Source organism: Telopea speciosissima, chromosome 11 (assembly GCF_018873765.1).
Source record: "Telopea speciosissima isolate NSW1024214 ecotype Mountain lineage chromosome 11, Tspe_v1, whole genome shotgun sequence".
Classification (NCBI taxonomy): domain Eukaryota; kingdom Viridiplantae; phylum Streptophyta; class Magnoliopsida; order Proteales; family Proteaceae; genus Telopea; species Telopea speciosissima.
The window spans coordinates 12,312,584-12,340,122 of NC_057926.1; the positions used below are offsets into that span (position 1 = coordinate 12,312,584).

General features: G+C 39.7%; 1 protein-coding gene across 3 annotated transcripts; it reads left to right on the top strand.

The window, feature by feature from the left end:
- The first annotated feature begins 742 nt into the window (after positions 1-742).
- Positions 743-27,539, top strand: LOC122646435 (splicing factor 3B subunit 4). 3 transcript variants are annotated; one of them, XM_043839987.1, is made up of 10 exons: positions 743-863; positions 989-1,113; positions 4,693-4,741; positions 5,627-5,715; positions 24,250-24,306; positions 24,477-24,539; positions 24,628-24,693; positions 26,270-26,356; positions 26,445-26,538; positions 26,719-27,539. In XM_043839987.1, exons 2-10 carry the CDS (start codon positions 1,009-1,011, stop codon positions 27,228-27,230), a joined length of 1,122 nt encoding a protein of 373 aa, XP_043695922.1. In that variant the 5' UTR covers positions 743-863; positions 989-1,008; the 3' UTR covers positions 27,231-27,539. The 3 variants fall into 3 exon arrangements, with proteins under 3 accessions (XP_043695922.1, XP_043695920.1, XP_043695921.1); XM_043839985.1 differs by having other exon boundaries at positions 757-867; positions 959-1,113; XM_043839986.1 differs by lacking the exon at positions 743-863 and having other exon boundaries at positions 957-1,113.

Sequence of the window (27,539 nt, forward strand, 5' to 3'; positions counted from 1 at the left end):
GAAGGTATCTATCCCAGGCCCCAACTCTCATTTGCAAGTTCTTGATTTTTTTAAAGCTCCTGTTTGATCATGAGCTCCTTGATGTGGTAAAATGGATGCTTTTTATTCTGCATGCAGCCATGCAATCTTCAACAATCCTTGTGAAGAACAACCAGGTGATAAGGGAGATTTCCTATTGTTGTTAATGTTTTTGTTCATTATCAATGTTGTTATTTACAGCTTCAAATTTCTCTTGGGTGCATTTGCTATTGATTTTCTTTTAATATTATTTGGTAAGCGTATATTGTTGTGATTTTTTTTAATGCATAGGAGGACAATAAAAATGACAAAAAAATCAGGGCCAAACAGGGTCAATTTGGCCCGGACAAAAATCAGGGTCAATCAGGGTCTGGGCTGGGCTGAGCCTGGCAGGGTTGGGCCTGGGTTGAGTTTTTTAAACTGAGTCAGGGTCAGGGCGGGCCTGGGCTAAGCTAAAGGGTTCCAGGGTTGAGCTAAGATTTTTAAAAACCCGGCCCTGTTTCACCCCTACCCCTAGGTGCACCACAGATTTTTTAAGTGTGGTGCAGTGTCTAATGCGCTAGGCAGTGCACCGCACTTGAGAGGATGAAAATTTGAGGTCACAGGTTTGAGTCTGGAAACAGCCTCTTTGCTTCCCTTTTTTTTATTATTTTTAGACATTACCTCAGCCGACCTTAAATCACTTCTTGCCGGGTCTGCCATCCCAGCTTCTACTCGTGACGAGTTTCTCTTCTTACACTGGCATCGTACTCTCACAGCTCAAAAAACTAATTATTTGGTAACAAAAGAAGAACAGAAGAGCAGAGGACTAGGTTCAGAGACTTCGCTTCCGTTGCATTGCCACCGTTGGAGTTAAAGCGGTTGCAACAGGTTTTCATTTCCGTTTCCTATATGCCTTAAATACGAGCATTTATTTTTGAATCTGTTTGTGGTTAATTAGTTCTTGACTTCGCTCAAATTGAATGAGCAGAATTTGGAGGTGAGCTAGGGATGACGACTCGAATCGCTCCGGGCGTTGGAGCGAACCTCCTGGGCCAACACTCGGCCGAGAGGAATCAAGACGCCACTGCTTATGTTGGCAACCTCGACCCCCAGGTTTTGCTTCTTACAGTATTACCCTTTCTTCTTCACCATCTCTCCCCCCCCTCTTTCATTCCTTTATCATTCTAGTTCTCTCTGTGAATATTTGTTTAATATCTATGTCTGTTTTACTGCCTTCTGGATATTATTGCGTATATCTGAATGCTGAATCTTCATTTGTTGTGTGGAGGTAATTCTAAGTTTCGTCTTGCAAATTGTAGTTCTGATGACGAAACTAGGGTTGGAAAAACGGGATTTAAGTCGTCAATTGGAGATTTGTGCTTGAGTTGTTTTATGTCCTCAGGAGTACTAGGTATTGGTCTATTCAAGCTATGCATTGTGCTTCTGAAACTACCTTCTAGATTCATATTTAAGCAAGAATCGAAGGGAATGGAGCAGAAAATGTTCTAAAATCACTTGATAGAATTCATGCTTGTCAAATATGTGTCTAACAGGTTAGAAGTCCACACTGTTGTTCTATAGGTTTTTCGGGGCTTTTATTGTTTGCCCATTTTAGGTATATACTGGACAGCAACCCTTTTATCTGCATTGTCTTCCTTGTTCCTTGGTTTTAGAAGAGGGTTTGGTCTCTGTACTTGTTGCGATTCATTCTGCTGTGAATCCATCCACGATCAAACCTCCTAATCTTTTTTCTAAATTTGTTACAAATGAACTTATTAAGAAATGAGGAAAGAGATCTACAATGGCAACCCTACAGGCTCGATAAGAATCTTGGGGCTTTGAGATAAAACATAGTCACAGAAAACATTAGCAAATGCTATGTATCACTGTCTCACAACCAAGGTTCAAGATTTCGGCAGGCTACCCCATTTCGTCCCCTGCTGAAACCAAGATATTTCAGCGGAATGGAGATGAAATTTGATACAGAATACCTTTTTGGTCCCTAAACAGTGGAATTTTCCCTTCAAATTTCAGGGAGTCCCTATTTAAGCATGAATACACATGTTTGAATCATTAGATGCCCCAAAAGAAAAAAAAAGTGGTAATTTGGCTTTGAACCGATGTTTCTAATGTATAACATAGCCTCTTGTATCCTTTCCCTTATATAATTTATTCTACACATAATTTAGGCCAACACCATACAACATTCAATCAAAATAATAGACAAATGCATTAGGAATGAAGAACAAATAAAATCAGCAAGCATATATCAAAGTGTAAAACAATTTAACATTACAATCATACATAAATTGCTTCCTCAACATGTGTCATCATAGACAATAAGTACTAGTTGCCAAATGTTTTAGACATTCAATATTCCAAGTTATACACCCCCACCCCATCTTCAATACCACATAGAGTTCCTGGGAGGGTCAAAACATCACTTGTAGCTTGGAACCAAATGAATGAATGTTCAGACTGTATGAAGAATCTCTCAAAGTCTATCACAGATTCACAATAGCCCTATAGATGGAATCATCAATATATGCGAGGTAACCCAACCTAGGATATGGATCATCATCGGGTTGTAAAGACGATACTGCATGTATGGATCCACCTTAACTGCTTGGCCGAGTGGGCATATATGGTTGGATGTCGGGTATAAGTTGAGGCCATATCACTATACTCACCATATCCACCATACTCAAAATTAGAGCTACCTTGGGCAAAGGAGGGTGTACACCATTGCCCATACCCACTATATCTACTACCCTCCTCAAGACTTTGGTCTCCAAGAGTGCTAGACAAGCTTGTAATTCAAGAGTCTAGATCCATCCTATCTTCCTCCTCCTTTGGTTTGAATTTACAGTGCAGACCTCTCGGGTAGCCTCTACAAAGGGCATGTGCACCGTGGTTGACATATTGTGTGTATGGTCAAACTGAGTCTCCCCTCTGAATCGGATGTGCTTATCGGTCTGGTCATGCTCTTCCCCTTCCCCCTCTTCCTGGATATTATCTCCACCTATGGCTGTAGGTTGATCACCCCCATCATAATCATCCCTCACCACCACCATGTCTGATGTAGATGGTTTGCGAGTGACGGGGGGATGCCAGACCAATTGACGTCTTCCTCATCATTTCCCAAGCCCGATTGGGATTAAAAAGGTTGTGGTGCCTGTGAGTGAACCTCGCTCTAATGTGACACAAACATGTCGACATCATTATGCATCTGTCTGCAATTTTGAAGTTAGATTCACCCCTAGGCTCATCCAATATAAGGGCACCTCGCTCCTTCACCCACTTGTAGAGGGGATGAAGCAGTATTTGGGCATTGGCAGCAGTGCCAAGAAAAGAAGAAGTGATTTCAGGAATTTTAGAATTCCTAGTCTCACTGGGAATCCTTTTCCTACTCTACTAGTGAGCTCTATGTTGCCTTGTTCATACGGGGTGTTCCATGATATGGAAATCGACCACCCGTGCGGAATGAGGGTGAATATTCCATTATGATCGACTTCCTGCTGTCACGAAGGACGGCAGCAAAGGCTGGAACAGCATCGTTCTGTCCTATCAGAACTTCAGCAACGAGAAGGATGTAGCGTTTAAGAACTTGTCATCTACGTAAAAACAGCAAGTTCGCATGATGCATTTGAATGAAACTTGAGTTATTTATTAGTTCTTATCAATGATTGAAGAAATGAAAGGGATTACAAAGTCTTAAATGAAATGAGTGGGCATTCTGTTTTCAGTTTTTTTTTCCTAGTTCAGGCTAGATTAGGAATCTATAAGTCCAATCCTGTTTATGATTTGATTTTCTTTCATTATGTGAAGTCCTAGTTGTTTAGGACTCCAAACACAGCTGGAGGTTCCTGAGTCAGTTTAAGAATTGTTTTAAGTCTTTTATTGGTCAATTAAGTACCCAGCTTGATTACTAGTTATTTAGGTTATTTCTATTCATGTTATGAGTCATATTTGGAGAGTTTATATATAATTTTGTGACCAACCTTTAAGCTATACGAATTTTATTATGGATAAAGCATGCTTTTTGCTGTTCCTTTTCTGTTTTACTGAGAAACTAGTTGTGGGATTCAACTACTCTATTGGTGAGATTCCAGAAAGGCCAGGTGAGAGGTCTGGCTATATCTTCTTCTCCTAATCCTCTTCTTCATTAGTTAATCTCTGCAAAGATATTGCAGGAATCGATACTTAGTTGGGAAGTCCTATCTCAAGTATGATTCTTCTGAAACTCTAGATCAGACCTATGGATCGACTTTTGGTATTCTGTTCCTATATCTGAATATAGTGATTCATTGAAATTTGAATTACATCTGAAATCCAGATCACTGTTTTATCACTTATTCTTTAATTTCATTTTAGATAATGAAACCATTCTATTACTACCAACCCAAAGAAATACGACCTCTTTGAGATATACAGTTCATGCCTCTTTCTCCTAAGACTCTAGGGTTTTTTTCTATTTGATCCTGCCTGAGATTTGATCTATTCAGGTTCTAGTTCTACATTAGTGTGTGGGTGTTCTTTCATTGTCTTTATAATTTTGAACACCATGGACTGATCTCAGTGGAGGTTCAATAATGGAACTGCTTTTGGGTTTGTATTACTCTATTGAACTTCACTTTTTTAAATTAATTGAACTTTTAATTTGCTTCGTATTTGATGATGATCTTTTTTCAGGTCAGTGAGGAATTACTATGGGAGTTGTTTGTTCAAGCAGGCCCTGTTGGTAGGTTTCATTTTTTCCATTATTATAACTTACCTATTTGAGTAGTTGTTGGATAACTATCATGAATGTTGTTATAACCGCTTATCGCAAAAGCTCGAGCTGTTAGGAAGGGCACACAATAATGTATATCACACCCCCACACATGCAAACCTACACATAGTGCTCTACATGTGACACCAACACGTGACACTAAGGGAATAGGGTGTAGAGGCACAACAACACACTCCTACACTCCTATGCACCTCTGGACTTACCAAAGATCAAACACCCAACCTCCTGGCTTTGATTCCATGTAGTAGATCTGAACACTCAATAAGCCAGAGCAGAGAAAAGCAATAAAGAAAAGAGAAGAGAAAGAAAAGGGAAGAAAAGTGATCGATTAGAGAGAGAACTCTCCCCACCGATCTAATATATTAATTAGTGTATATCCTGTAATGGGCTACAGCGGTAAGGCTGCATACATTATGACCCTCCCCAGACCCCGCAGTGGCGGGAGCCTCGTGCACTGGGTACGCCCTACGCCCTTATATCCTGTAATGACAATAATACTCTTCCCTTAATAGGCTACTGATCCAGTACTCCTCACAATTTGATCTGGTAAATCACCAATATGATTCAATACAGCTCAACTAAATAGGGTAATGATCCAGTACTTCTCACCAACACTGCAACACTCCTCCTCGAGGTGGAGAATAGACATCTCCCATGACCAGCTTGTAACACATAATTAAGTACGAACCACTATTGACAACCTCAGTGAAATATCACCTAACTGATTACTGATCTGATGAACGAACATAAGGATGAGGCTTTCTTGAATTGTTTTTAGTTGATCTATATCGATTTCAATAGTGATATTATCTCATTTTCTTCGTCATGTTACAGTCAATGTTTATGTGCCAAAGGATAGAGTGACAAATCTTCATCAAGGATATGGGTTTGTGGAGTTCCGGAGTGAAGAAGATGCGGACTATGTGAGTATTGCATGCAGTTGCATCTTAATTATCTTTGCTTTTGAATTAGGTCATAAAAGGCATTTCTATCAAGAAAAATAAGAGCCTTAAAGGTTAACAAACTATTTGTTAAAGTGTATTGAGCTCATAGGGAGAAGGGTAGTCTTGATTAGAATATTTCATTATTCTGATTGAGATTCCCTCCCTCATGTGTCTCTTCTAGTATTCTTAGAAGTCTTTAGTCCTAGTCCTAGTTCTTGTTTTATTTCTATTTTCCTATTGTAACTAGAATTCCTAATCATATTAGGAATTCCCCCTTCCCCCCCCCCCCCCAATTTTGATTGTAATATATTCATATAAATACAAGCAGTTTGAGGGAGGCGGTCAAGTTCAATCTTCCGTGACAGCTCTCCTCTCTTCTCCCACTTCTTCTCTCGGTTCTGGGTTTCTTTTAGTGCATTCTGTTACATGGTATCAGAGCACAACCATTAGTTGGATGTTACTCTGCGATTTTGGTTTGATGGTCTTTTCAAGTTCTTCTTAAAGGGGGTGCGACACCTTATGCTGCATATTACTACAAATTAAACCCTAGATGGAGTTTTCAATTGAAAACTAGGGTTTTACTACTGACCTGAGGTGCAAGATCAATTGGAGATCATCTACTTAAGCTGCGGTTTCTTCTTGAAGACTATTGATATATCTAATTCTGGTCCAGTCAGTGGATCATATTGAAGACTGAAGACTGAAGACCTTCTCTACGAGGTATTTCTGTTCTTATTTCTACTTTGTTAGATTTCTATTTCTCCAATCGATCCATTTTCCTGGTGGGAACTTTTGGACTTTGCTTCCCTTCTCCTAGAACACCACTTGGCTATCTATTTTTGGCGTTTTGGGGGTTGATAAACCCTTGGAGTTGATACTCTCCTCTGCTGATTGTGTTATTGCTACTGATTTGGGTTCATAAAGCCTAATTTTCTACTTCTGAGTGTGCTATCACTATTTTTGTGATTACTACTGCCTTTTAGGGTTCTTAAACCCTAATATTACCACTGCCGATAGTGCTGCTGGTTTTAGGTCATTAAGACCTTCCATTGCTACTGCCGAGTATACTGCTGCCGTTTTTTGGGTTGTTTCAGATCCTAATATGGTTATATTCAATAGCCAATTGACATATTGCTGTTACTACTCCCTATGATTGATCCTAAACCACCTATGGACAATGTCCAAGTTCAGATTACTACTATTAAACTCTCCGGAGTTTCAAATTATTTGTTATGGGCCCAGGCAGTGCAAGCTTACATTCATGCCAAGGGAAAATCAAATACATTACAGATGACCCTCCTGATTGTGATCCTAAGGATCCTGCCATAATCACAGCTCATGATGAGTGGATGCGTGAAAATTCTATTATCAAGATATGGTTGTGGAATAGTGTTCAACCTGCTATTGCATCCAATGTGATGTTTCATACTCTTGCTAGGATGTCTGGAATGATCTGTGTGAAAGCTTCTCTCAAGAAAGGAATATCTCCCGCATGTATGATCTCTATGAGAAACTTTTTACTTTCCAACAAGGAGATAAATCCTTGAATGAATATTTTGCCAGTTATAAGGAGATCATTGAAGAACTCCAGATACATCAGCCCCTCACTACCAATCTGGACCGGTTGAAACAACAAAGAGTTAAGGTCCATGTTGCAAAATTTCTAGCTGGACTACATCCTGATTACCAGTCTGTAAAGAGGCAGTTACTCATAGGGGAGAAGGTTCCTTCTCTTAATGAAGTCTTTGTACTAATCGTCTGGCTAATCCATCCAAAACTGATAATACACCTAAGGATAACTCAGCCTTTGTTACCAATCATGGGAGAGGACGTGGTCATGGCCAATCCAGAGGCTATGGCCGTGGCGCTGGTGGACGTGGTACAGGTTCTCAAATTGCTGACAAGTCTTCCTATCAGTGTTCTTATTGTGGCAAATCGAATCATACTGTGGGTACTTGTTGGGCCAAGCATGGAAAACCTGAGTGGGCGAATGAACTAGCCAATGCTGCTATGACCGACACTACTACTAAGAAACCTACTGATGATATGAATTAGAGTTCTGGTACTTCATCTTCCGTGTTTTGCGATGGTGGCGGCAAGCTAGTCAAATGCCTTCAACAACTTGAAGCTGCCTCTGCCTCTACCTCTACCGCCATCTTAGCCTATAAAAGTAACTCGGTTTTTTATCCTTCTTCTACTTCATGGCTTATTGATTCAGGTGCTTCGTGTCATATGATTGGTGAATCAAGTTTGTTTTCTTCAATAAATCTTGTTCAAACCTCTTATAGCGTTATCCTAGTTGATGGGTCTTCTACTCAGGTAGCTGATCATGGAATTGTTTCACCAACATCCTCCATGACCTTCTCTCTTGTTCTTCATGTCCCTAAATTACCTTTAAATCTTTTATCTGTCAGTCAACTCACTAAGTATCTTAACTGCTTAGTAACTTTCTATCCTTCTTACTGTATTTTTCAGGACCTTCAGACAAGGAAGATGATTAGTGGATGGCTTGAGCGCGATGGGTTGTATTACTTGGATGGCACTGGACCTTCTACTGCTACTAGTGCTACCATACCATCTACCATGTAATGACATCTACGTCTTGGTCACCTGTCTCTACCTAAACTCCAATTAATGGTTCCTAGTTTTAGATCCACATCTCGTCTTGAATGTGAAGTCTGTGAACTTGTCAAACATCACCATGCCTCCTTTCCTGCCCGTACTACACCTAGAAGTTCTTCATTGTTTTCTTTAATACATTTTGATATTTGGGATCCGTGTCGAGTTCGTAATAGGCTAGGATTTTCTTACTTTGTTAGTTTTGTGGACGATTATTCTTGTTCCACTTGGGTTTATTTGTTGATGGACCAAACTCAATTTCTTAACGTATTCAAAAAAATTTATCAGGAAATAAAAACTCAGTTTGGCACATCCATAAAATTTTTTTCGGTCTGATAATGCACTTGAGAACATTCAAACTGTGATTTTTGTTTTTTGCCTCAGTTATGGTCTTATTCACCAAACTAGTTGCTCTTATACTACACAACAAAATAGAGTGGCCGAATGCAAAAATTGATACTTACTGGAAGTGGTCTGGTGTATTATGCATCACATGAATGTCCCCAAACGCTTTTGGTGTGATGCTGGCCTTACTGCTTGTTATCTTATTAATCGTATGTCGTCATCTGTATAAATAATAAAATTCCTTTTTTTGTTCTTTACCCAGATAGTTCCTTATTTACCTCTCCACCACGTGTTTTTAGTTGCGTATTTTTGTTCACATTCGTCAACCTACCATTGATAAACTATCTCCACTGTCTATTAAATGCATTTTCCTTGGTTACTCTTGAACTTTGGAAGGATATAAATGTTTTGATCCGGTTTCTAATAAACAGTTTATTAGTGCTTACGTTACCTTCTTTTGAAAATGCTCCTTATTTTTCTCGTTCTTCTATGTCGTTCACTGTGACCAATGAAGTTCTTCTAGATCATCCCTTACCTGTTACCATTCCCATCTCCTCACTTCCATCGGTTCGGGTCTATTACCTTCGCCAACGTCGATCACCAACCTTACCATCTACCACTACTAGTAGCCCCCACTGTCCCAACTAGTGCAACTGGTCCACTACTCTCTACTCCCTGTGTTCCGGATCTGCCATCTGCTATAACAGATGCTTCCCCTCCCGTCACTCAATCTGATTCTGATGTTGAGAGCTCCATCGACTTACCAGTCGTTGTCCGTAAAGGTACTCACTCTTGTACTCAAAAGTCACACAAATCTTTAACTATTTATCCTATTGAGCAGTATGTTTCCATTTCTTATCTTCCATCCTACTATCACCCACTTGCTTCCGCTTTATCTACTAACTTTGTGCCTAAAACCCACCATGGGGCATTTTCTCATTTTGGTTGGAAGGCTGCCATAGTTACCGAGATGGATGCTTTATTATCTAGATATACTTGGACTCTGGTTCCATTACCTACTGGGAAGGATCTTGTTAAGTGTCGGTGGGTTTATACTATCAAATACAATCCGGATGGTTCTGTTGAGCAGCTTAAGGCTCGCTTGGTTGCTAAAGGCGATACTCAAACTTACGGTGTTGATTACTTTTAGACTTTCTCGCCTGTTGCCCGCCTGGATTCAGTTCGTATTCTTTTTTCTCTGGCTGCCAATTTCGACTGGCCCTTATAACATATGGATATCAAAAATGTTTTTCTCTATTGTGATCTTTAAGAGGAGGTTTATATGGAGCAACCTCCAGGGTATGTTGCTCAGGGGGAGAATTCTACCAAGGTTTGCAAACTTCGTAGGTCAATTTATGGGTTGAAACAATCTCCTAGAGCATGGTTTGATAAGTTCAACTCCATTGTCACTCAGGTTAGGTTCTCACAGTGTTATTCTGATCATTCTGTCTTTCTTCGTCGTCGTAGTTCAAAGGTGGTGGTGATTATGGTCTATGTGGATCAGTGGATGATATTATTATATCTGATAATGATGCTTCTGGTATTGCTCAAGTTAAATCATATCTTCCTCAAAACTTTCAGATGAAAGACTTGGGTGTTCTCAAGTACTTCCTTGGTATTGAAGTTTTGCGAAGCAAGAAAGGTGTTTGCTTATCTAAAAGGAAATATGTCCTTGATCTTCTGACTGACACTGGAATTTTTGCTTCCAAAGTAGCAGATACTCCCATGGATCCCCATCAAAAGCTAGGGTTTATTGAGAGAGGATTTTTCAGATGTTCATCGGTTTAGAGGATTGGTTGGGAAAGTCATTTATTTTACTGTTACTCGCCCATATATATCCTTTGCCGTTGGAGTTATTAGTCAGTTTATGCAACATCCAAAAAAAATTCACTAGGATGCTGCTTGTCTTGTGTTTCGATATCTAAAGGGTGCTCTTGGTAAGGGTCTTATTTATCGGCCTAATCAGAAAGCTAATTTGGTTGGGTTTTCTGATGCTGATTGGGCTGGTGTTGATGATGATAGGCGTTCTACTACTGGTTATTGTACCTTTGTTGGTGGTAATTTAGTTACATGGAAATGCAAGAACCAAACTACCGTTGCTCGGTCGAGTGATGAGGCTGAATATTAAGCAATGACACATACTGCAGCTGACTTGATGTGGGTATAATCATTGCTCTAGGAGTTGGGGTTCTCTATCATTCAACCTATGAAGATGTTTTGTGATAATCAAGTTGCTATCTATATTACTAGTAACCAATGTTTCATGAGAGGTCTAAGCACATTGAGGTTGATTGTAATTTTGTTCGGGATGCTGTTATGAAGAAGTTGATTTCTACTCCATTTGTTTCAACTACTAATCTACCAAGCCGTTGTTTGGATCTGCCTTTCGTAGCAGTTGTTCCAAGCTAGGTTTAGGTGATTTATACGCTCCAACTTGAGGGGGAATGTTAAAGTGTATCGAGCTCATATGGAGAAGGGTAATCTCGATTAGAATATCATTATTCTGATTGAGATTCCCTCCCTTATGTGTCAATTCTATTTTGGTTATTATTAGGAATCATTAGTCCTCGTATTGTTAGAAGTCTTTAGTCCTAATCCTAGTTCTTGTTGTTTAGTCTTAGTCCTAGTTCTTGTTTTATTTCTATTTTCCTATTGTAACTAGGATTCCTAATCATATTGGGAATTAAGGGTATCAATCAGTACGGTATCGGTAATCAGGTATGGTAAAGAAAACATGTACTAGATACCGATATTGTACTGTACCGCATAATATCTATATTTCTAATACCGATACCGTGCCGATTCGGTACGGTATAGAAATCGGTATAAATTTGGTACACAAACGGTTTGAAACATTTGGAATCCTTACCAAATTTTAAAGATGACAATTAAAGCAAAGAAACCTGAAGTGACGGAATCGTAGACACGCAGATGATATCCATGGAAGCCCAAAACCGGAAGAGAAATGGAACTGAGCTCAACCACAGCTTGGACCGATCATCATATTACGGATCGTATTAGCTACTCAACAAGAAGATCAAACAGGAGTTAGAGAGAAGAATAAGAAGTTACAGAAGTCTAAATTATCAGGAGAAACGATCACTCACATGAGCTTGAGGACTCAGGAACGACTTGCTTAGGAAAATATATCAAAAGAGAGAGCTTCACAAGGCGAAGCTGATAAGACCCATTGATGTTTTGAAAGTATTACACTTCAATTGTCCAAACTCCATCAAAGCTTCAACTATTAGAAAAATAAATTATATTAGCGGGACTGCGGGAGAGAGAGAGAGAGAGAGAGAGAGAGAGAGAGAGAGAGAGAGAGAGCCGTTTGCAGCCACAGAGAAAGTCAGTCACAACAAAGTAGAGGAACAAGCTTTATAAAAGGCCGAAAGGGTATTAGAGTTTCAACTTTTCATATGTTTTGGCAGTTTTTACATGTTTACCCATATTCGGTATCGGTACATACCGAACGGTTTCAGTTTAGAAACTGATACCGTACCGAGGCCAATACCGATTTCTCATACCGTACCGTACCGAATTTGTAACGGGATGGTTTGGTACGGTTTTATGAGGTCGGTTTCGGTTCCAAATGGACACCCTTATTAGTAATCCTCCCTTTTTGGTTGTAATCTATTCATACAAATACAAGCAGTCTTAGGGAGGCTGTCAAGTTCGATCCTCCTTGACAGCTCTCCTCTCTTCTCCCACTTCTTCTCTCGGTTCTGGTTTTCTCTTAGTGCATTCTGTTACACTATTCAAGGTAACAACATCGGAATTGGATTTTCAGGTCAAGCTAGTTTAAAATATATAAAAAGTTTAGCATAGTTTTTCTGGTTCAATGTAAAATGTTGTCCAATAAAATACTTTAAGAGGAAAGGCTGATAGCGTAATCAGAAGATAGTAGCATTTTTTACTTGGTGGTTGAAGATCGAAATAAAATTTTCCTTTGCCATATTCTTCTACAGAAATATGGGGAGTATAGTTGCAAAATTTAGTTAGTAAGTTTATTGAGTGAGTTATACAGTTATTCTTAGTTTTAGTTGGAAATTTTCCACTTGGTTGTTGAATTAACTTTTTAGCATTTTACATCCAACCAGATGTAATGGAGGGAGGGGTAAGGAAGAAAGAGAATCCAGGAAGGAAATTAGAATTGCAGGGGTAAAAGAGAAGAAACCGTGAGAAGAAGAAGCAGTAGAAGAAGAAGAAGAGGGGGGATTAGAGTTGCAGGGAGAAAAGAGAAGGAGGGGGGGGGGGGAGGAGGGTGCAAACGCACATAGCCAGAAACTCAATTCATTCTTTCCATTCAATTCTGTTCCCATTCCTTCTCAAAATATAGTCTTTTAAAAAACTTAAAGTTAAAAAAATTGCAGAAAATAACTCCCTAACAACTACTTCTACAGCAATAACTGTCCTTTAATAACTACTTCTACAACAATAATTGAAATAAAAACTAAATGCAAGGCTGGTAGGACTTGGACTTGGGCCTGAGATGGTATCCCTCGGTGTATCTAATTGGGCCTGGGCTAGGGCTAGTAGGAAGAGCCCCCAAAGTCCTGCATCAACTCTCCCTTGCTTTAAAAAAACTCGACCTCGAGTTTGGATAAACCCGGGATCCAGTCCATCTGCTGCACATCCATGCCGTTCAAAAGCTCCGATAATTCATGACAAAAAGAGATGAAATCTTGAAACAGCACGTCCTCTCAATATTGTTGAGTGGACTGTCAAAGTCATACACCATTACTGTTGCATCATCTCCAGTGTTGTTTGTCATTCCAACTTGGGATAAGATGGAACAATATGGAATGGTTGGTTGTTGCAATCGTGTGGCTAAAGGGGTTCAATGGATGTTATGGTAAAGAGGATAAGGTAGTTGTATAAGAGTATTTTGGAGTTCTGGCTTGGGGTTTCCAGAACAGGGAAGGAACAAGATAAGAGAACTTAGATAGGAGAAGAAAGATAAGAAGGGAAGAGAGACTAAAAGGGAGAAGAATCGAAAAGAGAGAGATTCACCCAGGTTTGGGCTCTGATACCAGATAATGGGGGGAGGGGTAAGGAAGAAAGAGAATCCAGGAAGGAAATCAGAATTGCAGGGGAAAAAGAGAAGAAACCGTGAGAAGAAGCAGTAGAAGAAGAAGAAGAGGGGGGATCAGAGTTGCAGGGAGAAAAGAGAAGAAAGAAGAGGGGGGGGGGGGAAGAGACTGCAAACGCACACAACCAGAAACTCAATTCATTCTTTCTATTCAATTCTGTTCCCATTCCTTCTCAAAATACAATCTTTTATAAACTCAAAGTCAAAAAAATTGCAGAAAATAACTCCCTAACAACTACTTCTACAGCAATAACTGTCCTTTAATAACTACTTCTACAACAATAATTGAAATAAAAACTAAATGCAGGGCTGGTAAGGCTTGGGCTTGGGCCTGAGATGGTATCCCTTGGAGTATCTAATTGGGCCTGGGCTAGGGCTAGTAGGAGGAGCCCCCAAATGTCCTGCATCAAGATGGAGCCGCAACTCAATATATGTTAATATGATATCATTTTCCATGTTCCTTGGTAATTGGAATAATGAATCCTCTAAATCATATGGTGAATTCCTCCACACGTACACCCCCCCCCCCCCAAAAAAGAAAAGAAAAGAAAAGAAAAAGGATCTTTGTTTGCTCGTTGTATGATCACTTTGTCAGAAGTGTAGTTAATGTAATACTGGATTTGAATAATTACAACAGTACCAAAACAGAATCTTTTCGCAGAGAATAAAATCCAAAATAGGGAGAATATCTTATATAGAAAAATTAGATGATCATATTGAAACAAAACTCAGGTCGAATTCTATTCTCAAGGTAAGGAACCCTTGCTGAAATTCCAGGTTGATCCGACTGCTGGATCTGAAGATATGGATCTGTTAACGAGAGAGCTGTATAACTCTCAGTATTAGTGCCTAGCGCTAATACCGAGAGGAGAGTAGTGAGAAGGGTAGTTTAGGAAGTTTCCCTGATTCAGTTTTTAAGTTGTTTACCTGGTTTACCCTTATGATTATTATTTAGTGAAGGAAAGAGGGAGATCACGATTGTATTGTGACTCCCAACTCTGCACATCGTCTCTCTCGATTTCTCTGCTTCTCTTCTTCTTTTCCTTCCATTAATTAACATGGTATCAAAGCTATAGGCACTGTTACAGCTCTCTACAATTATTCTCGTCTCTTCTATCAAGGCATCTATCAATATTGAGGAGGTGATTTCAGTTTAGAGAATTGCGGCTTCTTATTACTTTCGTTTGAAGGGGTGCAGCATCCTATGCTGCATTTTTTGGACTGATTAGTGATTAGTTCATGATATAAGATAAGAACTAGGTCTCTCTTTATGTGTTTTGGGGATTTATGGAGTGAAGATTGCGCTGGAATTGGAGGAGAATTTGTCGGCAGCACCCTGTCAGAGTTTTGAGTTCGACTTTTCCTAGGGAGATTAATCGAATTTTTTGGTGGAGCTTTTGAAGCTTGCTGGATTTTTGGAAGTATACACTTATTTTTCTGATCTGATTCTTCTTTTTAGATTGAAGTATTCTTCTCCCTAGAGAATCATCGACCTTGTTGGTTTGCATTTTTTGAACTAATTTTTGATAAAGATTGCTAGATTTGTCGGGAGCAGATTTGTTTTTAGCTGTTTGGTTCAGATTTGGTTAGACTCGATTGTCAGAATTTTTGGGCAGAATTTTTGTGCAATCTCACTCCATTCGTTGGCTGTGAATTATGGGTGATACATCGAAGACTGTGACGACTGAGGTTTTCTCTTCCTCCTCCAATCGTATCACTGAAAAGAAATTGGAGGGGATCACCAACTTTCAACAATGGAAGAAGATTGTTAAGTTGGTTTTGACGGGATGTGATCAGCAGGATCACTTATTTAAGACTAAACCTGATGATGACCCCTAATGGGATACTGTTGATGCTTGAATCTTGGGACAGATGTTGAATTCTATGGAACATCAGATTGTCAATTTGGTGACACACATTGATACTGTTAAGGAGTTGTAGGAGTACCTTAATGTTTTGTACTCTAGACAAAACAACCTCTCTCGCATTTATGATTTGTCCTAGGAGTTCTATAGGGTTGATCGAAAGGGTCGTTCTTTGACCCAATACTTTGCTGATTTTAAAAGGATATATGAGGAGCTTAATTGACTTCTTCCCATTACTTCTAATGTGGAAGCAATGCAAGGTCAGCAGTAGCAGCTTGCTGTTATGGCTTTTTTGGGAGGACTTGGGAAGGAGTTCGATTAAGTTCGTTCCCAAATTCTTGGTGGTGACAAGGTAGTCACATTGTCTGAGACCTTTTCCAGGGTTCTACGTGTCTCCCATGAGACTACTACTACTGTTGATAATTCGGCCTTGGCTTCTTTTCCCCAGAACCGTGGGCCCAATGGTGGGGCTGGTATTGGTGGTAATGGTAATAGTGGTGTTGGTCGTGCTTGTGCTGGTGGGGCTGGTTCTAGTAAACCACCTACCTTGGGTTCTCAAAATGTTTCTGATGGTTCAGGGCAAGTGAGGACTTGTCATCACTATGGTCGTCTAGGACATATCCAACGCTTTGTTGGAAGCTTCATGGCAAACCACCTCTCAGCAGCAGTTTGCCAATTTAGCTACCACTATTGAGTCTACAGTTTTTGCATCTCCACAGCCTGAGGGTAAGACCGTGAAGATGTCTGATGAAGAATATGCCTGTTTTACACAATTTCAGATTTCTCAGTCAGCCCAGCCTCCAACCGCCACCTTTGTTCAGACAGGTAATGCTACTGCCTGTATTTCAACTGCTACGCCTAGTCCCTGGATCATTGATTCAGGGGCATCGGATCACATGACTAGTGTTTCAGGTATTCTCTCTTCCATCTCACAACAAAATGGTGTAGCTGAGAGGAAGAATTGACATTTAATCGAAGTTACTCATTCTTTTTTATTTGAGATGAAAGTGGCTAAATCCTTTTGAGCTGATGCTGTTTTGACTTCTTGTTACCTCATTAATCGCATGCTTTCCTCTGTTTTAGGTGGCGGTATTCCCTTTTCTTTGTTGTTTCCTTCTCTGCCATTGTTTGTTTTACCACCACGAGTCTTTGGTAGTGTTTGTTTTATTCGTGATCATCGTCCGAGTGTTTTCAAGTTGGATCCTAAGGCTCTCAAGTGTATGTTTGTTGGTTATTCTTGCACTCAAAAGGGTTATCGCTGTTATTCTTTTGAGTTGCGAAAATATTTTGTTATCGTTGATGTTTCTTTCTTTGAGTTTACTCCTTATGATGGTTCGCCTTTTACTGTGTCTGACTTGGATGATGATCTCCTTGTTTTCGTTGTTCAGCCTATTATTCACCATGTTCCGTAGGCTATCTCATCACTAGCACCTCCACCTATTGTGTTTCAACGTCACCAATGGAAAGTATGTAGTTGGACCCCCGCTCCTACGAATTCTGCCCCGTCTACTTCTTCGCCGACAGATCCTGCAATAGGTAATACTCCTATTCCTTTTGGAACCTCCTTCTGATCTTGATATTCCTAGTGCACATAGTAAGGGTGTTCGGGCTTGTACTCAACACCCCATTTCTAACTTTGTTTCCTATGCTGGTTTGTCTTCCACCTTTCATTCTTGTTTACAAACTGTTGAAAATCATCCTGTCCCTAAGTCTGTCGCAGTGGCATTGTCCAGTCCTGGTTGGAAGGTTGCTATGAATGAGGAATTGTTGGCATTGGAGGAAAATCAGACTTGGGATCCTGTTCCCTTACCCTCTGGTAAATCTGCTATTGGTTGTAGGTGGGTGTATGTGGTGAAGGTGAACTCTGATGGATCCTTGGCTCGTTTGAAGGCCCGTTTTATGGCGAAGGGCTATGCCCAAGTATATGGTGTTGATTACTGGGATACGTTTTCTCCTATGGCAAAGCTTGCTTCTGTTCGCATTTTTATTTTTCTTGTTGCTATTTACCATTGGCCTTTGTAACAGTTTGACATCAAGAATGCATTTTTGCATGTGGATTTGCATAAAGAGGTTTATATGCAGCAACCTCCTGGGTTTGTTGCTCAGGGGGAGTTTGGTTTGATTTGTAAGCTCAAGAAGTCATTATATGGGCTGAAACAGTCCCCTCGGGCTTGGTTTGGCCGATTCACTAAAGTTGTGTTAGAATTTGGGCTGACACGGGGTGGTAGTGATCATTCTGTATTTTTCCGCCGGTCTGATCCTGGAAAGATATTCCTTGTTGTTTATGTTGATGATATAGTTATTACAGGAGATGATATTTCTGGATTGAGAACTTGAAGGTGTATTTGCAGCAGAAGTTTCAGACCAAGGATCTAGGAAAGTTGAAGTATTTCTTGGGTGTGGAGGTGGCTCAGTCAAAGAAAGGAATTTCACTTTCGCAGCGCAAGTATGTTCTGAATCTTCTTTCAGAGACAAGGATGTTGGGTTCTAAACCTTTAGATACTCCTATGGATCCCAATGTAAAGCTTATGGCTGATGATGGTGATGTTTTGGGTGATCCTGAGATGTATCGAAGGTTAGTTGGCAAATTGAATTATCTAACAGTGACTAGGCCTGACATTGCCTTTCCTGTTAGTGTGTTGAGCCAATTTTTGTCTGGTCCTCGAACATCTCATTGGGAGGCAGTTGTGCGTATATTGCGGTACCTTAAAAAGGCTCCTGGACATGGTCTTCTCTATAGTAATCATGGCCATGGACGGATAGAGGGTTTTTCGGATGCTGATTGGGCAGGGGTTCCGATTGACAGAAGGTCGACCACAGGTTATTGTATATTTGTTGGAGGAAACCTGGTGTTCTGGAAGAACAAGAAACAAACAGTGGTTGCTCGTTCCAGTCATAGTCCGAAATCTCGCGAGATCTGGCCGAGATTCTCGATTTTTTGGAAAGCCGAGTCGAGATGCCATCCGAAACATAAAAGTGCAGTATCTCGGCGAGATATCGTCTCGAATGGGCTCGATAAACAGGATAAAACACAGAAGGAAAATGCAAAATCTTGGCGAGATCTCGGGTCGAAAAGTGTGTCTCGGGTATGGGGCTGGGTCATTTGACCCAAATGACTTCATTTAAGTCATTACAGAATCTGTTTTTGGGGCCTTAGGTCGACAGAGACTCCCTTTTGCTTCTCTTCTTCTCTTCCCTTCTTCATTTTTTGGTTGGATTCAAACATTTGGAAGTTGAATTTGGTGCCAAAGTGAAGATTGCAGCTCAATTTTGGAGGATTGCTTAAGTTTGTGAAGGTTTTTTGAAAGGTAAACCCATTTTCCCTAAACCTATTTTTTTGAAAAAAAATTGATGAAATCTTGGTAGATGGGTGTGATTTTGAGTTATGTTATACAAGTTCGGCCGATCTATCACTTGATGGAGGCTGAATGTTTTTTGGGTTATTAAATTATTTATTATAATTTCTAAAAAAAAAATGATTTTTTTTCAAAAAAGAAATTAAAAAAAATAGGATAAATACTTATTGTTTGGATGTGATCTTGATGTATGTTAGACTAGTTTGCATGCTCTACAGCCTCATGGAGTCATTTTTTTTTTTCACCCATTAAAAAAAATATTTTATTTTTCAGATTTAATAATAATATTATTAAAATAGTTAAAAAATATATAAAATTAAGGAAAAATACCTGTTTTTGTTGGAAAATTATGCACAACATTTGTACATAATGTCCGACTTCAAATGATGTCAAATACATCATTATGTTATAATATTTTATATTTGAAGGTATAATTATTTTTAATAAAAATTGTAAATATTATTTTTAATTAATAAATAAATACTAGGGTTAGGGAATAAATAAGAGAGGTATTTGATTGTTCTAGTAGCTTCATATTATGTTAATAGTTATGAATACAATACTTTATGTGTTTAATACTTTACTTAAGTCTGTAATAGTAACTAATACATGTTTTTTTATATAACAGTGTAAAAAATAAGATATTTCTTACACAATGGGGGATATAGCATGGTTACATGGAGTTCCGATGTCTGAGGACAAAAAGAAGTCAAAGTGTAACTACTGTGGAAAGATTTTAAATTTTGCAGGAGCAACTAGGTTAAAGGAACATTTGCCTGCTGGTTGTGCAAGCAATACCAGTATGAAGTGGGAACACAGGAGGACCCTGTTCATTTCACAGGTGAGTCAGTTTACACATGCCATACAAGATCAAGACCATGGTGGCCATAGCAAAACTTACAAGAGAAGGACGGGTCGCAAACACAACCAACCTCAGTATGATGGCACGAGTATGAACACCATGCTAGCAAGTTTTGGAAGCATGAGTATGGATACTGGTAGTCAGCATCAGCCGTGGCAATCATCTCAACCTCATTATGCCTATGATTATGGCCAACAGAGCACCGGTTTTGAATATAGTTCCTATGGTCAGTTTGGGGCTTTTGGGCAGTCAACACATGCGTATGACTATCAAAGCAGTGAGGCTGGCTCTGGCATTGGGTCCAGCATTGGGTCCACATTCCTAGTCCCATACATTCCACAATATGACAGTAGCACAAGCAGTGGATATCAACCTTCACAGCAACGGTCTAACGCAACTGTGGAACAGCTATACCCTAGGATAGGGGTCTTGGCATATTTGGATGAGAACTCTTATATGAATGTTGTGGAGAACTATATGCAACAGTGGAGCAACAATGTGTCATGGGAAGACTATGTGGGACAAATGGGGAATGAATATGTCATTCAATCTCATTTTATGTGATGATAGTTGTAACTTGTAGCTTGTAACATTGTTATTTGTTAAGCTTGAGCAATTTGATGTATCACTTATTCAACTTAAACATTTGTAATGCTTATTAACTTGTTTTCCTATTAATTGAATGTTTTGTTTGAGTTCTATGTACATAAATTATGTCATTAATGTATATACTATGCTATTTTAATACTTCGCCGCCTACCAACTAAGGGTCCGATGTAAAAGTCACCTTTGGACTTTGTTTTTGCAAAATCTAATAATGCCATTGTGTTTAAATGGCCTAAAATAGACTGTATACTGATTTTCACACCCAACAGAGGTCTAAAACCCACCGAGATGGGCTTCTGAGTCGAACAAAAAAAAATTGCACAAACTCGTCGAGATCTCGGCCCAACTTGGTTTTTTCATGGGCCGAGATGGCTCCGAGATCCGAGTTTTCGAACCTTGGTTCCAGTGCAGAGTCAGAGTATAGGGCCATAGCGCATGCTACCTGTGAACTAATGTGGGTGAAACAATTATTGGCTGAGCTTGGATTCATTGATGATTCTCCAATGCAACTTTGGTGTGATAACCAAGCTGCTGTTCATATAGCTTCAAATCCGGTGTTTCATGAAATAACGGAACACATTGAGGTGGACTGTCATTTTATTCGAGAAAAGCTGCAACAAGGACTGAGTTCTCCTTGTCATGTTCGTACATGAGAACAACTTGCTGATGTATTCACAAAGTCTTTGGGGAGTGTTAGAGTGGAATACATTTGTAACAAGCTGGGCATGATCAACATCTATGCTCCAGCTTGAGGGGGAGTGTTAACGAGAGAGCTGTATAACTCTCGGTATTAGTGCCTAGCGCTAATACCGAGAGGAGAGTAGTGAGAAGGGTAGTTTAGGAAGCTTCCCTTATTCTGTTTTTAAGTTGTTTACCTGTTTTACCCTTAAGATTAGTATTTAGTGAAGAAAAGAGGGAGATCACGATTGTATTGTGACTCCCAATTCTGCACATCGTCTCTCTCCCTTTCTCTCTCGATTTCTCTGCTTCTCTTCTTCTTTTCCTTCCATTAATTAACAGGATTAATCCTAGTGATACTAGGAGAAGGATATTTCAGTCAAATCACATATGAGATTAATAACCAGAAATCTGGAATTATAATACCCAATTGAAACTGATATTAGGAACTAGATCTAAACATATCGAATCAGTAATCAGAATTGCAGAAATTCAGAAACTGGAGATAAAGGGTAGAATAGGAATTCTTAGATATAACGAGATCAGAAGGTCTGATCTGTAAGAACTTCTGGTCGAAGGTCTATCCTATGGTGAAGAACAACTCTTCAAAACTCGAGGATGATTTGATGGCCAGATCCCTCAATTGAATTTTGAGTAAAAAAAGACTTGTATACGAATTCCAGATCAGAATTTGAGTTGCACAAAATTAGAAGAACACTACTTGATTAATGGAGAAGAAGATGAAGGAGAATAAGAACAATGAAAAAACACAAGATTCCTTGATCAAACACAAGGGATTCTTCATGCAGGAAGGAGCAGCAAAAGCTTTTCATTAATCAAAATTCGTGTACAATGCTGGACCCCCTTACAAACGTATATAGAATACTCAAACACTAAAAAGGAAAGCCCTAACCTAATCCTTTACTAATGAGGTAGCATAAACTAACTAGGAAATTAACTCAAAATAGGACTGGATTTATAGAATCCTAATCTAGCCTAATTAAAACACTTGATAACAATTAAAATAAAGAAATAAATACACTAACTTAACTAATCCCGTATGCCTAGTCTCTACCCATACTATAGGCCCATTAAAGTGGCCCATTACAAAGAAAACCCATTGGACTAAAGGCCCAACACATATATAAACAAACCCAGGGCTTATTTCCACTAAACTAAGCCTATTTAGGTCATTTAATTGCATCATTGTTGTCAAGGTGATGCCAAGGCAACGAAGAGGTTTTGATGCCGAAGGTAACCAGTCGCCTTCTGTATCGAGGACCTCCAGACCTAGAAGAAGAAGGAAACATACCTAGAATATGGTTGCCCTTGGGAGCCCTTTTTTTTTTGGGGGGGGGGGGATAGATAGGCCACAAGGAGATCTGAACTTAAGACCTCTTAATTATGAGGTGTTGATCTTTGCCAACCGAGCTACCCCTTGGGGTCCCTTGCTTTGCCTTGGCACCATGACAATCGACAACTATGGTAAGAAACAAGGAACTAAAACTCGGAACTTGGCCAGCTTTCGACCTTGGAAACAATCGGGTTGACTTGAGATCTCGCGAGATCTCGGTCGAGTTGGTGTATTTTTTTTTTTTCAACTCGAAGGCTGGTTTCAATGGGTTTTAGACCTAGTTTAGGTCTGAAACTTGGTACTCAGCCTATTTTAGGCCATTTAAACACAATGGCACTATCAAATTTTGTAAAAACAAAGTCCAAATAGGAGTTTCACTTCGGACCCTAGGTTGGTAGGCGACGACGTACTAAAATTCCTTACTTTATACATAATTTAGTAATAGAAAGCAATCAAAACATTTAATTAATGTAAAACAACTTAAATAAGCATTAGAAATGTTAAAGGGTACAATACATCAACTTGATTAACATATCACATTCTATCATCTCATAAAATGTGATTGGCACACGTATTCAGTCCCAACTCGTTCCACATTGTCTTCCCAAGTCATAGTGTTGCTGTAGTGTTGCACATAGTTTGCCGCAGCACTCATATAATTGTTGTCATCAACATATGCCAAGTCCCCTATCCTAGGGTATAGAAGAGGCGGTTGCCATGAGGTGTGAGATCCACTGCTACTATCATATTGAGGCATGTATGGGTGTGGCTGGTTTGGGACTAGGAATAAGGGCCCAAAACCTGATCCAGTGCTTTGATTGTTGAACTCAAGTGCTGACTGCCTAAACTGACCATAGCCATTATATTCGGAACCGGTGCTCTTCTGGCCATAATCATAGTCATGATGAGGCTGAGATGAATGCCACGACTGACTTGCTGTGGTGTAGCTGAATGATGCCGGCTGCAGCTTCTCCGACGAAATCCAGCTCAAAAATGGTGAAAAACCAGTGGCAGCAGCTCATGGAACAGCCTCTCGGTTGAGATAGCTCGAGACAGGTCGAGATCTGGAAGTTTTATAAGGTGAGTTGGGTCGAGATCTGGGTCGACCCGAGATCTCGACGAGATATTGCACTTTTTTGTTTCAGATGGGATCTCGTCTCGACCCTGGAAAAAACCGAGATTTCGCGAGATTTAGTTCCATGGTAAGTAGTTACCCTGTTGTCATGATATCATAATATATTAAATAAAAACCCTGCAATTTAGTCCTTTTCCTTAATTATTAGCTTTGTGGATTTGTTCTAGAATCAACCAAATAAGGGCAGTCTAATACTATTTCATCCACAAGTTCTCCGGCATGCTTTGTTATATTTGTTTTCTCAATAAAAGATGTAACGATATAGAGACTAATAAACCCTTAACAGAAGCAAGAGAGAGAGAGAGAGAGAAGAAGATGAAGGAACTCTGCAACAAGAAAGGAAGCAGAGTCAGTGAGTCTATGAGCTCACCCTATGACCATATAAATATAGAAAGAGTACAACTTATAGTAGGAGTCTAAAACAGACTCAACGAAGGAAACAAAGAATCCTAGACTATCTAGAACTATTAAATAGAAACACAACTTTACATAAATCGGTAGACTCTTTAACAAAAGATAATTCTGTTGATATGGGGCTTTAGTTGTTTTTGGCCAAATTTTATTTCCTCCCTTGAACTAATGTTGTTTTATTGTAATCCAGGCAATAAAGGTTCTGAACATGATTAAACTGTATGGGAAGCCAATACGTGTGAATAAGGTGAGTTATTTTTCCACTCTTGCCTCTAACTGTTCGTGTTAGTCAAGGACCTTAATTTTGTAATAAAATGATATAAGGCATTTGGAGGTACCCTTTTATGAATTTATTTTCTCTATACATGATAAAGTTTCATATATGATCTATCATATAATGTTTCCATTTGTCACCAGGCTTCTCAAGATAAGAAGAGCTTGGATGTTGGTGCAAACCTTTTTGTTGGAAACCTTGACCCTGTAAGTTGTCAAATTGTATCAAGACGTTACCTGTCTCACCAACACCATCATTACTCTTCTCATCATTTGAATTTGACTTCATTTGCAGGATGTGGATGAAAAGCTTCTCTATGATACTTTTAGTGCATTTGGACTCATTGTTACAAACCCGAAGGTTATTATCCCTCTTAATTGGCTCTACTTTATCAGTCTGTTCTTTCTTCCTTTAATGTAAATTATAATGCTGACTAAAAGAAAGGAGAGAACTGCTGCATTATATCACCTTGTTGCAGTTAGCAGTTGGGCATTCTATGGCTTTTTAACTTTCTGTTGTGCATGAATTTCATACTATCATGTTATTAGCTTAATTCCTTTATGCACTCTTGGAGCCTTTGTGTTAGGTGAGTACACCATCTTGTACCATTAGAAGTGAAAGTTTTAGCAATAGAAACCTGAAAGTATCAAAGTACTTGGCCCCCCTCCTCACATGAATTCGGATATTGATATAAGGAAGAGGTCTCTGATCAAGTGGCATAGAGGAGCACACCAATGAGGTGCGGTGGGATGGTTTCGTACATGGGAGGGCAGCTTGGTCATTTCCTGTAAGGGGAGAGAGATTAAACCATTTCCCAAGAGATTCCTTGTGCTAGTGGATTTTTAAAGCTTTGTCTAGCTACATGGCCAACTTCGTTATTGCTGAAACTTGACATATGAGCAGGGGGGCCTTGGCTCTACCTACCCACAGAATTTGGGCCCCGCCTGATCTTCCATATGGTAGAAAATAGGGGAATACGGGAAGGCCTTCCTTGGTGGGCCATGCAGGAAACCTAATTGAATAGTGACATTTTGTTTTAATTTGAACTTTCTGATTGTGCTCATCTATGTCACTTGCAAATGACTAGGAATGACCAGGTGTATTTTCCTTGTCACTTTGTTGCTTCTTAATCCAAGGGTGCTATTATGTTCTACTTAGTTCTGGAAGTCCAAAGCAATCTAGTATCTAATTTGTAAGGCTGCGTACATTATGACCCTCCCCAGACCCCGCAGTGGCGGAAGCCTTGTGCACTGGGTATGCCCTTTTTTTTTGGCTCTTTGTTCACCTGAATGGAAGCCTGAGTTAATAAAGATATTGGTTGCACCTAGAAACTTGCGGTGCCATATTTCCGATTTGGTTTACTCATGAACTTCTGTTTTGGAGCTTGAGATGTTCTATAAATGTATACCATGGTGGGTTGTAGTTTCAGTATCTACTCACCATGTCTCCAAGACAAAATGGTTGTGCGACCTTGGAAGTATTCCTGGAGGCAAAGTAGCAGCTCAGTGCATTGACTTTTCTGCGGTCAAATTAATTTGCCTAAAGAGCCAATAAAAAATCCCCATCAAGATCTATCCAGCAGGCCAGCATGTGTAAATTTCTCCACATGGAAAGCAACACTTAAGTTATAGTATATATTTTCGATCATCCAGAAAAAAGTATTGACCAAAATACTACCATTTGGTTCTATAGTGTAGGTTAATTTTTAATTTTCTTATAATAGAGATCCCATTTAAAAAGTTGTTCTCTGCAAGTGGTGCCAAAAAAAAAAAAAAGTATAGGCACTAATTAGAAGGTGTTGCTCTTGCGGGAGCATAGTAGCTTGTTTTGGAAGGAAAATCAATGACCTAGAATGACTGATTGAGATGTAAAATTGACATAGGGGTGTCAGCTTACTTTCAAATGATCTCTGATGCAAGACTGCTTCCTGTTTCAGATAATGAGAGACCCTGAGACTGGGAATTCCCGTGGTTTTGGTTTTATTAGCTATGATTCTTTTGAGTCTTCTGATGCAGCTATCGAGGTACATCCCTGCTTCTGATCTGCGGTCATAATCTTAAATGGTCATAAATGACTTGCTATTATTTAGTTCCTTTTTATTGTATCTGTAGGCCATGAATGGTCAATATCTCTGCAATCGTCAAATTACAGTGTCCTATGCATACAAGAAAGATACCAAAGGGGAGCGTCATGGTACCCCAGCAGGTTAGGGTTTTACATCAACCATCTTTTATCTTGTATTCACTATTCTATGTCACATCCCCATGTGTTCTGCCAACTTACTGGACTAGCTCAAATGCTGACTTTTAGCATTTTATCGTCAATTTGGATAGATACTCGATTCTATTTCCAGAAAATACTTATTGTTTTAAACATGCAATGCAGAGAGAGTCTTGGCTGCAAGCAATCCTGGTGCGCAGAAAAACAGGCCCCACACGCTTTTTGCAAGTGGACCACCTACACTATCGAATGGTCCTCAGGCTAATGGTACCATGGGGGTCCCTGTTCCTCCTCGTCCCTTTGCAAATGGTCCCATTAATCCTGGGCAAGTTCCAGCAATCCGCCCTCCCCCGCCACAGGTTGGGGCCTTTCCCCCTCCTATGCAACTAGCAGGGCAGCATTGGCCTGGTCAGATGCAGCAACAGGGTCAAATGATGATGCCACCTGTCATGCCACCTCCACCTCAGCAGTTCAGACCACTTGCCAGACCACCACCACCTAATATTCCACCTCCTCCACAGGCAGCAGTTTCAAGGCTTCCACCACCACCAATGGGTATGAATGCACCACCACTGGTTTGGCCACCAGCACCACCTCCTCAGCATCATATGGCTGGAAGACCTCCTCCGCCACCTCCAATGTCCATGCCACCACCTCCACCACCTCCATCAGCTTGAATTGATATGATAGGTCATTCCAGAGCTCTGTAACTCCAAGATATATATTTGCTGGGTAATACTATTTAGGGGGTATGGCCTGGCTGTTGACCTTTGTTTTCTTTGTTCTATTAGATGAGGATTTTTCTTTATATGCAACTGCTAGATGAGGATTTGTTGTTTCTCACTTTGGTTTCATTAGGCTCGCACAGGTTGTAATATATAAACCCAATAGTGTAGTGCTATGTGAAGTTTCTTTAATTGACAGGCAAAAGGTGGAAGAAGGGATTGCAAGGTGGTGAAATTATATAGAACTTTGCTGATGTTTAT

Excerpts from the sequence above, each read along its gene's own strand:
- LOC122646435 (XM_043839987.1), top strand. The coding sequence starts at position 1,009 with ATGACGACTCGAATCGCTCCGGGCGTTGGAGCGAACCTCCTGGGCCAA. Across the intron at positions 1,114-4,692 it reads TTGGCAACCTCGACCCCCAG|GTCAGTGAGGAATTACTATG; the intron begins GTTTTGCTTCTT and ends ATCTTTTTTCAG. Across the intron at positions 24,694-26,269 it reads TCATTGTTACAAACCCGAAG|ATAATGAGAGACCCTGAGAC; the intron begins GTTATTATCCCT and ends TTCCTGTTTCAG.